This window comes from Pseudorca crassidens, chromosome 8 (assembly GCF_039906515.1).
Source record: "Pseudorca crassidens isolate mPseCra1 chromosome 8, mPseCra1.hap1, whole genome shotgun sequence".
Lineage (NCBI taxonomy): Eukaryota > Metazoa > Chordata > Mammalia > Artiodactyla > Delphinidae > Pseudorca > Pseudorca crassidens.
Window position 1 is genome coordinate 89,354,237 of NC_090303.1, and position 13,886 is coordinate 89,368,122.

The following is a 13,886-nucleotide window of genomic DNA, read 5'->3' on the forward strand; positions in this document are numbered from 1 at the left end:
TGAAAATATTTTGGTCCTAATCACCCGTCTTGGATTGTGAGGTGTTGGTTCCACACTGGAAGAGGCAAATAGAGAAGACCTGAGGCTCCTGCCCTCCTTCCACCTACATCTTAGCTCCTAAAGTGGGGTACCACTGAGAGAAGAGTGCCACTGTCCCCACTCTCAGCTCCAGAGACACATCAGAAATTTTGCATAAGTGCATTAAGATGGCAGAGTAGGAGGATGTGGAGCTCACTTTCCCTCAAAAACACATCTACATGTGGCACAGTTCTCACAGCAAACTAACTGGAAACTGGCAAAAGATCTCTCATACAACCAAAGCTGCAAGAAACATCCCCATGTCATTGGGTACGATGGGAAAAAAAAGGCATCAAGACACAAGACGCCCCTGGGAGGTATCTGTGAAGGAGGGAGGGTCCACACAGGCAGGCCCTCACCCTGGGAACCCCATGACTGCTAGGAACTCCACCAGGACATACAGAGGGACTGGAGGGGCCTGGACTCTGATCTCAAGCCGTGTACATGTGCTGGCTTGCTATCAGTCAGGGCAGAAAGAGACTAGAGCTGATGGCTGCCACTTCATCACACTTCCCAGCCTGAAGCACATGCCAGGTGGGGCAGCTAGTATGTGCAGTGGCTAGGCACTGAATCTCGGGTTTGTGTTCCCTGGGAGTGAACTCAATCTAGCTGCACAGAGACAGCCCAGAGCGTCTGGGGTGTGGCCCAGGCCAAACCTCAGAGCCCATTGTCAGTACCTGCACTGCAGAGCACAAGTCTGCCATTGGAGCCCATCATCAGCACATGCACGGTGGGACACAGGTACGGTGGCAGCGGACTTCGTTGGCATACATACCACGTGGCATCACAGAATCGCATGTCTCTGGCAGACAGCCCCTGGGGAGGAATACACAGTGGTTCCTTTCCCTGTGAGAGTGCTCTGGTTCTTCCCACCTCACACCCCAGCTTGGAGCTGGATTGTGGGTGGACAGGTCCTGGGAGAGCAGCCCCAGGCAGCAGCACAATGACCTCAATTCCTGCAGCCACAACACCCCAGCTCCCAGCACCAGCCTAGCACTAGGTCTGGGATAAACACAACAGAGAAACGGACAAGACCTTGGGCTGCTTCTGGGAAGAACTGTGGATGCCTTCAGTGGTGGCACATAGGTCTGCTATGACTACATGGGCCTCACTTGCTTCGGCACTCACCTTTTGCAACAGAGCACATACTTAAGGGCAACAGAGTCTTACTGAGCCCAACTTTCAGGGCTTCTACTCCAACAACCGGGGAGCAGACCCCACCCCCAGCAAGGCTCTGACAGCCACAGAGCAAAGAGGAGGCCCCACCCAAAATCCAGTGCAGGCTCTGGACAACACACCACCAATCCCATCCCCTATCAAGGGGATAATGGCCAGCATACTCTGAGGAAAGATGTGGCTAGCATCCATACCAAAACTAGCCCTCACACCAAAAATATTGAACTCACACATTCTATACAGGGACACTCTCACATAAAAGCACCCCTTCAAGACAACAGTAGCTGTTTCTCCTAAATTCAGAGACAGAGAAAGTTAAGTAAAATGAAAAAGAAGGAGAGGAACTGTTCCCAATTAAAAAAATAAGAGATATCCCCTGAATAAACAAATCATGAAACAGACCTCAGTGGTCTATTACACCCTGAGTTCAAACAGGAGTTAATAAGAATGCTAAAGGAATTAAGAAAGATTATCAACAGAAAGGCAGATCACTGTAACAAGGATCTAGAAACTATAAAAAGGAACCAATCAAAATTAGGCAAGTCAATTGCCAGATAAAAACCAATCTACAAGCAATGAATAGCAAACTAAGTGCCACAGAAGAATGAACAACTGATCTGGAAGACAGAATAATGGAAATCAGTCAGAACAGCAGACAGAAAGACAAATGAAAACAGAAAAGTGAAAGCCATATACGAGATCTATGGGATAACATAAAGCATGCCAACCTACACATGATATTGGTTCCAGAAGGAGAAGAAAGAGAGAAGGGGATCGAAAATGTAATCTAAAGAAGGAAACGGATATCCAGGTACAGGAAGCACAGATGGTCCCAAAGAAGATGAACACAAACAGACCCACACCAAGACATATTGGAATTAAAATGGCAAAAGATAAAGAAAGGATTCTAAAGGCAGATAGAGAAAAGCAGTCAGTTACAAGGCAACCCCCATAAGACTATCAGCGTATTTCTCCGCAGAAACTGTGCAGGTCAGAAGGCAGTGGCATGATATATTCAAAGTCCTGAAAGAGAAAACCCTGCCCCCTGGGATACTCTACCCAGCAAGATTATAATTTAGACCAGGAGGAGAGAGAAAGAATTTCTCAGACAAGCAAAAACTAAAAGAATACAGCAATACTAAGCCTAACCTAAAAGAAATATTGAAAGGTCTTCTCTAGATAGAAAAGAAGCAAGTATCTATAGGAAAGGGAAAATCACAATAGGAAAGGCAAATACATAAAAGGATTGAAGATCACTTAAGTCAGTACATAGATTAAAAAACAATCCAAAAAATTGTAAAAATGATTAAAACTACAATTAACAGTAAAAGGATAAGGATGTAAAATAGGACATCAAAATCACAACATGTAGGGAATGGGAGTATAATAATGAAGATCTTTTAGAATGTGTTTGAACTTGTATGACTATCAGTCTAAAGCAAGTAGATATGGTTAACATACTTGAAAACCAGGGTAACCAAACATCAAAAAGGTACAGTAGAGTCACAGAAACCCAAAAGAAAGGAACTCAAGCATAATACAAAAGAAATCCATCAAACCACAAAAGGGAAAACAAAAAAGAAATGAACGGAGAAGTACAAAAACTGGAAAAAAAGGTTTAAAATGGCAATAAGTACATACCTATCAATAATTACTTTAAATGTCAATGGACTAAATTCTCATCAAAAGACACAGAGTGGCAGATTGGATAAAAAAATCAAGAACCTACAATATGCGGCCCACAAGTACAATATGCTGCCTACAAGACTCACTTTAGGGCAGAAGACACACAGGTTGAAAGTGAGGGGATGGAAAAGGATATTTCATGCAAATGAAAACAATAAGAAAGCAGGGGTAGCAATACTCGTATCTGACAAAGTAGACTTTAAAACAAAGTAGTCTTTAAAACATAAAGACAGAGAAGGACATTATATAATGATAAAAGGAGCAATACAAGAAGAGGATATTACACTTGATAACATAAATGTACCCAATATAGGAGCACCTAAATACATAAATAGCAGCAGACATAAAGGAAGAGATTGACAGGAATACAATAATAGTAGGAGACTTTAACACCCCACTGACATCAATGGACAGATCTTCTAGACAGAAAATCAGTAAGGCAGCAGAGATGCTAAATGACACAACAGACCAAATATTTTTCCTTGGTCAGGGGAACCAGGCAAAACAGATAGCTCCTAATGTCTTCCCAAAATAAATGACTTAATTTGCAACAGATCCTGGAGAAATTCAAGCTTAACAGCATTCTCAGAAACAGTAGAAGTAGAGTAAAAGGCAATTCGGAGAAGATTGGTAGATCCATTGGAGAAACAGGCTAAACTTGTAGGCTGGCTAGTTCACCAGAGAGAACTGTAGGGAGGGGAACAGCTGGGAGGAGTCTGAGGTGGCATCAGAACAAATCTGAAACCCTGACCTAGGAAACTGTTCCTTTGGAGCCCAAATTTGATTGGATTAGTCTGTAGGGCAATTTATGCCCCAGGGCACTGTTGAAAACAATAGATCTATTAGCCAGAAATTAGTGGAATTTAACAGCGGGGTGTGTGATCAGGGAAGGTGTCAAAGACAACCCTGCCAAAACCACTGCCTTCCCAGAGAGAGTGGGGCACAACCAAGTCTGCACCCGTCAGGGAGCAAATTAGAGGTTTAACACTTCAGGGGGTAATGGACTTCGCTAAAATACACCAGCCAGTCACTAAAGAAACAAATACATACATAACAATAAATAGCTCCAGAAGGTATGGAAGGGGTAGCAGGGAAAGATTAGTACCCAGAGTTCAACAGAATTGTCTAGTTGGAAAATAAGCCTGACAAACACAGACGAAGGACAACATCCCTAGTTGATGCGATCCAAAAAATCATCCTTGGAGCCAATCAATCAATCTTTCAAGCATCTGTTACCTGCAGAGAGCCCAGAAGTTGAAGACCTGAGTACCAGACTTAGAAGATTTCTACTCAGATGTTTCTGGAGTTTAATAACAGTGATCCAGTGGGAAATTTAAAGTTAGCAGTCACAAGTTCATTCAGCAGATGCTGAGCACCAAATACACTGTCATCTGCTAAATGTGGATTGAATTAACGGAATCTAATTTCCCAAGAACTCCTGAAATTTTTTCTCTTTTCCTCCTTTATTATTTACTAATAATCTTTGGCAGAAAGAGTGAACAGTATCATCTTAACTGAGGTTAATGCCTGAGGTCAACTTAAGTTCATGCTCTTGAACTATTTCTTACTTTAAATGATTGCTTGTTATCAGTATATCCCTAAAAAAATATTAGAGTATTTTAGTTAACTTTATTTCCTACCAGGACACTTTCAATAATTCATTTTGCAGACTTTAAGCAAAAACAAATAATTATAGATTACTGTGATTAGAATTTATAGATCACATTCGTAAGGACACTGGCCTGGTGATTTTCTATGAGATAAATATAATAGTTTATTATGGTTCATAGCATTATTTCAATCAAAGGAAGAGGGCTAAAAAATGACATCAAGAGTTCGTTGAATGGGCTTCCCTGGTGGCGCAGTGGTTGAGGGTCTGCCTGCCGATGAAGGGGACATGGGTTCGTGCCCCGGTCCGGGAGGATCCCGCATGCTGCGGAGCGGCTGGGCCCGTGAGCCATGGCCGCTGAGCCTGTGCTCCGCAACGGGAGGGGGCCACGGCAGTGGGAGGCCCGCGTACCGCAGGAAAAAAAAAAAAAAAGAGTTCATTGAATCAAGTCTTATTACAAGTGAATTTTTTTCAGCCTAATTTCACCCCTTGTCTCTCCAAATTCTTTATAATGATTATATAATATTGCTACTTTTAACTTTGTGTAATTTTTTCTAGAATATTTCCTTTGCTCTCTCCCTTTAACAATCAAGTTTTGATTTTTACAGTTTCCTCCCATTTTTATCCTGATTATGTCAATTTTTTTTTTTTTTTTTGCTGCCATTCAATTTTATCTAAAAAGGATTTTAGCTTTTAACTATTTCATAGTCTACTTTTTATCATGAGTTGGTATGCATTACATCTTGGCAAAATGTTTTCAGTTCTTTTCTCAGGCCCTTTTGGGAAATTCTTTCTAATATCCACATAGCACAGATGCAGAAACAAAAGCTGGGAATCATTTAAAATGTTTTCACAATCACATAATGATTTGTAGACTACTCAAGATTAGCAGTCATAATTCTGCGGTGTTTTGTGTCTCTTTTAATCCAACTGGGTCATATTGGCAAGTATCTCCTCTCAAGGTAGACAGCAATGTCATGTGTATGATCTTTCTTACTCTGAACTTTTTTACAAGCTACAAGACAATACTTTTTCAACTTTTCTATATAAACATAGTTTTGTAATTGCTTATTCCTTTTCATACAGTTTTATATAGTCTCACTCATTTCACACTTATCTTGCTACATCTTTATTCTTCTCATTAAGTGAGATTATAAGCATATATTTTTGTCCCTTTCTCATCATAAATAAGTTCTATATGAAGTAAAAAATTTTTTAAACTCCCTTTAATGCCAAAATACAATATTACTACTTTCTTCTATCATTGTTGTAGAAGAAAAGTAGTGTTGCGAAAGACAGTAAAAGGCTCTGATTTAAAAGATTATTTTTGTCCATTCTAAATCTATGAGGATAAAATGAGAAATGTTGAAAATTACGATAAATCATATAAAATATACGTCATTTGCATGTTTATAATATAGTACTGCCTTCCTTCTGGTTCTGTGTTCCATTAGGTTTGTGAAAAAGGAAATTTAGTTCAAAGACACAAGAATCAAATTCTGATGTGACAGGGAATGTTCTGCTTTTACCCTCTGACAAACAATTAATTCATTTCCTCAACAAACACTTTTTTGTGCTACAGCTTTGAGGTTATCACCGTGCTTTGTGCTAGGGATGTTAAGACTATACTTTACCATTTCTTATTCCCAGGAACTCATCTTTTAATAGGAGGAGACAAACAAGTTAAGCGCGGTGTTACAGGTGCAATGCCTATAGTCTGCACAGGGTAAGGGAGCACAGAGAAGGGAGTGGTCAGTTAGACTGGAGGGTTGGATTGAGTGGTCCCTGTATTTGAGAGATATCGCCGATTTGAAAGATTTTTCCCAAAACAGAATATAGGGATTTTATGTTTTAAAAAACATCTTGGTCCTTTTGTGATGAGCCAGGAGAGAAATTAAATTTTGGATTATTCATTTGCTTCTGTAGGAATCTGCTAAGTCTAACATAAATCTCTGAATCTCTAACATTTCTGGTATATTTTTTTCTTAATTTTTATCTCATTATCTTTACTTGAGGTCCTTTGAAATATATTCATAAAATTTAAACAATATTTTAATTTTGTCTAAAATACTTCTTTGATTTTATGTGTGTATATATTAATTTTTATACATTTATACCACACTTATTTTCAAAGAGAATTTCAGGTAACTTAATTAAAAGTATATATACAAGTACATAAATCCACTTAGTTTATGATACAGCAGGCTAATTAAAAATAGAAATGGAAGTAAGAACCACACCTAGGAAACGAGAGAATTTTATTATAATTAAGATGGTTACTTCATTGAACTTTAAATTATTCTTTCTCATAGTGATCAGCCAAGCAAATCAGTCACTTTTTATATGTAACTTTTATATATTCTTCTGTTAAATTTAATGTCAGAAATTAAAGAACACATTTTAGAATCCTTATTTTAGACTTTTTTCTATATATGTGTATAGAAATTAATTGTGTGTAGAAATTAATTAATGTTAATTCATCACAGGTTATTAATTAATCTTCAGGGTTTTTGGCAACCTACGTTTTCATTTAAAAGTACAGGATATTATTAACTTCTTTACATGTTAGTAAATGGTGGCAAAGTATTCCATTGTATTAGTGAACCTTTATTTAGCCACCCCCATTGTTAAACATTTTTTTCTGTTGTAAACAACAATGAAGATGTTTAACTCCCTATTTGTGTATATTCTTAATTATTTATTTATAATAGATTCCTAAAAAGGAACTGCTGACCCAAAGAGTATGAACATTTTTTAGACCTTACTATAAATAGCAAAAATGCAACAAAAATCATATAAGATTTGAGAACTGTTTGTATTAATTTCATTGAGCTAAACTACTATTTACATATTATCTGCTAGCATTTTTCATTTAGAAAAAGATAAAAATATGAAATGTAAAAGAGTCAATGAACTATTTTCATGCTTACACTAATGAACTTTTACCATCTTTTCTAGATACAAGGCCAGATATATCAGATGACTGTACATTTGATTATTTCAGAAGACAGTTCCCTAATCAAGGTTTGTGAATAAGATGGGAATATAGACAGTAATGTGTGGTCACCTATCATCTGAATGTAAGCTAGTTAATATGTATCTGGTCAAGATTTACACATAAGAAACTAGAAGATTATCTTCAAATCGGACAGCCAAAGAACAATTCATCTTCCCAGAAATTCTGAATCTCAAATTTTTATTTTTCTCTCTAACTCTAGAAATATAAAAGACAGTAGAACTTCCTTATATGTCAACTTGATGTCTTGTAATTTTACCGAGTCGAAAAAAAAATATTTTGAAAAATATTATTTTCAAAAAAATATTATTCATCTCATTGTCTAATCTTTTCATTCCCATCTCATTGAATCTCAAAGCAGAGAGAAACCCTGAGAGCACCCTACTCTCACCTCCTACTGATGACAGGACCCAGGCGCATCCAACTTTTGATTGACTACACTTGGTGACAAGTAGTTTACCAAATTGTAGTCACTTCATTCCATTGTTAGAGAGCAATGTTCTTTTTATGTTGAGTTAAAAACATATGTCCCTGTAAATTTAATTCACCTCTTTAATAATACAAAGCAAAAAAGAATGAAAAGACCTTAAAGGTAAACATTTCTCATTTTCCCTAATTCTCCTTGAAATAATAAGAACAAATATAATGCCTCTTCCACATGACAGACCATAAATATTTTTTTAAAGCTATCATTTCCCTGACACTTTCCTTCCATTTCTTTCAGCCATCCATAATATGATTCCCTTTACTATTATATTTTACTGTTTTCTATCACTATTCAAGCTTGAATGAAACTGAACACAGTATTGCAGATGTCATCTAACTAGGACAGCCATTCCTTGGTATCTGTGGGGGACTGGTTCCAGGAACCCCACGGATAGCAAAATCTGAGGATGCTCAAGTCCCTTATATAAAATGGCGCAGTATTTGCATATAACCTATGCATATCCTTCAGTATCGCTAGATTACTTATAATACCTGTACAATGTAAATGCTATGTAAATAGTTGCCAGGGCACAGAAAATTCAAGATTTGCTTTTTGGAACTTCTTGGAATTTTTTTCCTACTATTTTTGATCCACAGTTGGTTGAATCCACAGATGCAGAACCCATTGATATGGAAGCCTGACTGTATACAATAAATTATCATTGTCATTTGCTTCTTTCTAGATACCAGATTTCCATTAATGCAGTCTAAGATTACATATGTTTTTTTGAAAATTATCCTAAAATATTGACATATTGGATTTACAAATACTCAAACCTATAAAGTTTTATTTTCATAGTGCCACTGCTAACTTATGTCTCCTCCATTCTCTACTTCTTCAATTTTGGTTTGATATCTTGGTCCAGTGTACTGAGCCTTAAATTTATTCTTGTTAAACTAAGTCTTCTTAGATTCAGCCTTTCATGAACTTGATCTTGATTAGGTCATATTGTTGTACTATATACACGTGTATATACCTTATACATATATACAATATATAAATACATATCCTATATCTGACCTCTTGTCAAAGCTTCAGCTTCTTTATCTGTTTATGTCTTCACTTAAATGTCCCTTATAGCCAAATTCAAATTCATCTAATCCCACATTGAATGCTGTTCCTTCTGTATTCACTGTAACTTTGGTAGCAGTACTATCTACATAACTACCCAAGCTAGAAACCTAATAGTTATCTTTTTTCTTCTTTCACTTCCACCATTCATATCTAGATAGCCACTGAATCCAACTGATTTTACCACGTAATCCCTTTTGTCTCCACCTTAACTACCATCATTCTTTTCAGTGCTTATTTATCAGAAGCACTTTAGATTTCTAAGTGGTCTCCTTGCCACCAATATTGTCATCCTAATTCCACCTCTCATACTACCATAAAAGCAATCTATCAAAAACAGAAATCTGATTAATGCCACTACCTGAAGCCTTTCAGTAATTCCCAGTTTTCTAAAGTAATTCCCAGTTTTCTAACAGTGGTTGAAGTTGGCACAGTCCTGAGACTTCAATTTGTTCTAGGCTTTCTCTTTTCAATTTTTTTTCAACTTTTAATTTTTAAATAATTTCAAGAATAGTACAAAGAGCTATATCTATCTACCTACCTAGCTATATTTTCCCCCCAATCCATTTTTTGTAGACATAATGCTCCTTTATTCCTAAAGGGCTTCAGCATATATTTTCCAAGAACAAGAACATTCTCTTACATTAAAATAAGTAAATTCAACTTTGATACAATACTACTTTGTATCATACTGTAGTGAAATTTTGCCAAATGTACCAATGATGTCCTTTAGGGCACAACTTCTCCCTGATTGAGGCTCATGGATTGCATTTAATTGCCATATCCCTTTATTCTCTTTTAATTTGGAACATCTGCTCAGCCCTTCTTTGTCATTCACAGCACTGGCACTGTGAAGATTATGGGCCAGCAGTCTTATAGAATGTCTGGTTTTAAAATTTTAGAATTATCTGGGGAGTTTATGATAATCCCAGCTTTGAATTCTGGGTTGGCCTTTGCTGTCAACCCCCAAATCTGCATTTTTAATAAGGTACCATAGATAATTCTGATGTTGATGATCTGTTCTTTTCGACTCACCACATTGGGAACTATAGTGAGAGTCGGTGGGAGGCCAAGCATTTGGGACCTAGCCCATCCAACCCTTATTCATCCTGAGTAGCTTTCATGTACAATTTTTCTTCCAATACTGGTCTGTTACTTTAAAAACAACAAAAAAAATTTTTTGACAACCACTTGCTGCATCAGAGAAACCAATGCCCTAACATGACGTACAAGACTTCCAGTGAACTGGCCCCTGACTGCCTCTCCAGTTTTACCTCTTGCCATTTTCTGCCTTCTCCTTTACACTGCAGCAATGATGATCCTCTTGTGGCCTCAAAATACATCCGTCTTCTCACCTCCTTGCCTTTGCTCATTCTGTCTTCTCTGCCTGAAACATAATTCTCCCTCTTCAACTAGATAAGCTACTTCATCATTTAAGGAGTAGGTATCAAAGTGTAATAAGACTCATATACAGTTCATTACAATAAGAGTGAGATAGACTGAGTGATAATGATATGCACAAATTGCTCTGGTTGCTCAGAGAAGGGCATGTAATCCAGCCTGGAAATCTCAGGGAATGTTTTCCTGCAGGAACTGATCCTTAAATTATGATCATGATTATGATGGAGTCTTAAGTGATAAGTTAGGCATTTAGCAGCAAGAGGAGAGTCACTTCCTTGAATTCTTAAAAGATTAATGTCAATGGTTTTGTGATCTTATTTATATGAAAATTCTTTCCTTACTTGAGATGAACTATGTCTGGGACTGAAGATAAGGCATTCAGAGCCTTTTGACTCCTGACGTCTCTCACCAATATTTATTCTCCCCTGTCTAAACAGAAGAAAACTCTATTCAATAGAAAAGACAGGTGCAACAGAGGAGCTGAGGGATTCTGCTCTTTGTCATCCATCAGTATTTTAAAATAATCCCAGCAGAACAAATCTAAACATTATTTGATATATTTTCATTCTTTATATAGCTAAGTAAAATTTACTTCTTTTTCTCAATACTTCTTCATATCTGAGTTCATCTGGTATTTTAACCTTCCTGATACTATTCTCCTGTGGCTCAGTCACTCTCCTATAATCCTCCTTTGTTACATAATCTCCTTTCCATCTTTGTTCATGTTCTTTTAAAAATCTGATGTTTATCTGCTTCGCAGAGGTCTCAATATACTAGCTGATGACTGTGCTAGATACTGGGCTACAATGGAAAAAAATATAGTCTGTTCTCAAGAAGCAGAGAGAGTGACAAGTAGACAGTAGAAACATAACGGGATAAATGCTATTTACTGTGCTGTGATATTATAGAGGAGTTGTTTGGGGATAAGGGAGTATCAGAGAAAGTTTCTCAGAAAAGGTAACTGTTACGGTTCCAGGGCCCAAATAAATAAATACTATTTTTTCTTTACCAAGTTTTGAATCTATTAAAAATTAAGACAAAAGAGTAGGGCAAAATACTAGCAAACTGAATCCAGCAACATATAAAAAGGATTATACACAGTGACCAAGTAGGATTTATCCCAGAAATGCAAGGTTGGTTTAACATATAAAAATTATCCACCTCCAAGAGTAATGAAAGTAAAAACAAAAATAAACAAGTGGAACCTAATTAAGCTTAAAAGCTTTTGCACAGCAAAGGAAACCATAAACAAAACGAAAAGAAAACCCACAGAATGGGAGAAAATATCTGCAAACAAAGCGACCAACAGGGATTAATCTCCAAAATATACAAACAGCTCATGCAGCTCAATATTAAAAAAACAAACAACCCAATCCAAAAATGGGCATAAGATCTAAACAGACATTTCTCCAAAGAAGACATACAGATGGCCAAAAGGCAAATGAAAAGATACTCAACATCACTAATTATTAGAGAGATACAAATCAAAACTTACAATGAGGTATCACCTCACACCGGTTAGAATGGCCATCATCAAAAAAAATCTATAAACAATAAATGCTGGAGAGGGTGTTGAGAAAAGGGAACCCTCCTATACACTGTTGGTGGGAATGTAAATTGGTACAGCCACTATGGAGAACAGTAGGGAGGTTCCTTAAAAAACTAAAAAAAGCTACCATATGATCCAGCAATTCCACTCCTGGGCATATATCCAGAGAAAACCATAATTTGAAAGGATACATGCACCACAATGTTCATTGCAGCACTACTTACAATAGCCAGGACATGGAAGCAACCTAAATGTCCATCAGCAGAGGAATGGAAAAAGAAGATGTGGTACATATATGCAATGGAATATTACTGAGCCATTAAAAAGAATGAAATCATGCCATTTGCAGCAACAAAGATGGACCTAGAGATTGTCATACTGAGTGAATAAGTCAGACAGAGAAAGACAAATATCATGGTATCACTTATACATGGAATCTTAAAAAATGGTACAAATGAACCTATTTACAAAACGGAAATAGGGTCACAGATGTAGAAAACAATCTTATGGTTACAAAGGGGGAAAGGTGGAGGAGGGGTAAATCGGGAGATTGGGATTGACATACACACACTACTATATATAAAATAGATAACCAACAAGGACCTACTGTATACCACAGGGAACTCTATTCAGTACTCTGTAATGACCTATATGAGAATAGAATCTATAAAAAGAGTGGATATATGCATAACTGATTCACTTTTGCTGTACAGCAGAAACTAACACAACATTGTAAATCAACTATACTCCAATAAAAATTAATTTAAAAAGAAATAAAATTAAACAACGTAATACACATTAATTGAAAAAAGAACAAAATGCACATGATCATCTCAGTACATGCAGGAATAATGTTTGGCAAAATCCAACATCCTTTCATGATTTAAAAAAAAATATGCAACAAAGTAGGAGTAGATGGAAGTTCCTCAACCTGATAAAGGCTATCTATAAAAATCCCACAGCTAGGGCTTCCCTGGTGGCACAGTGGTTGAGAATCTGCCTGCCAATGCAGGGGACACGGGTTCGAGCCCTGGTCTGGGAAGATCCCACATGCCGCGGAGCGACTGGGCCCGTGAGCCACAACTACTGAGCCTGTGCGTCTGGAGCCTGTGCTCCGCAACAAGAGAGGCCACGACAGTGAGAGGCCCACGCACCGCGATGAAGAGTGGCCCCCGCTCGCCGCAACTAGAGAAAGCCCTTGCACAGAAATGAAGACCCAACACAGCCAAAAGTAAATAAATAAATAAATTTAAAAAAAAATCCCACAGCTAATATCATAGTTGATGGTACAAGACAATGCTTTCCCCCTAAGATCAGGACCAAGACAATGGAGGTTTAGGCAGGGCAGTTTGGAAAGAAGAATAAATACAATGCATCCAGACTGGAAAGAAGTAAAATTACCTCTATTTGCAGAACACATGATCTTGTATGTAGAAAATCCTAAGGAACATACATACATACACACACACAACCTATCAGAGCTAATAATCAGTTCAGCAAGGTTGCAAGATAGAAAATCAACATGCAAAACTCAGTTGTAATGGGTGAATTGTATGGTATGTGAATTAGATCTCAATAAATCTGTTGTAAAAATCAATTGTATTTCTATATACTAGCAATGAACATTCTGAAAATGAAATTAAGAAAATTCCATTTACAAAGCATCAGAAAGAATAAAATACTTAGAAATAAATTTAACAAAAATAGTGTAATACTTGCACGCTGAAAAGCACAAAACACTGTTGAAATATATTAAAGAAGTTTTAAATAAATGGAAAGATTCCCCCACATTCAGGAATCAGAAGACTTGTTG

The 13,886-nt window shown here is 37.1% G+C and overlaps 2 protein-coding genes across 10 annotated transcripts in view; one reads left to right on the forward strand and one right to left on the reverse strand.

The window, feature by feature from the left end:
• Nucleotides 1-13,886, forward strand: part of AGBL3 (AGBL carboxypeptidase 3) — a 91,922-nt gene that overhangs the window by 65,690 nt on the left and 12,346 nt on the right. Inside the window, 1 exon segment of the mRNA XM_067747097.1 lies at nucleotides 7,508-7,573. Coding sequence (XP_067603198.1) covers nucleotides 7,508-7,573 — 66 coding nt within the window.
• Nucleotides 1-13,886, reverse strand: part of CYREN (cell cycle regulator of NHEJ) — a 104,394-nt gene that overhangs the window by 34,490 nt on the left and 56,018 nt on the right. For 6 of the 9 annotated variants that reach the window (XM_067747083.1, XM_067747081.1, XM_067747082.1 and 3 more), the window contains one exon: nucleotides 756-894. The exons of the other annotated variants lie outside the window; for them this stretch is intronic. In XM_067747083.1, coding sequence (XP_067603184.1) covers nucleotides 756-894 — 139 coding nt within the window. The remainder of the gene's footprint in view (nucleotides 1-755; nucleotides 895-13,886) is intronic. 9 annotated transcript variants of the gene reach the window in all.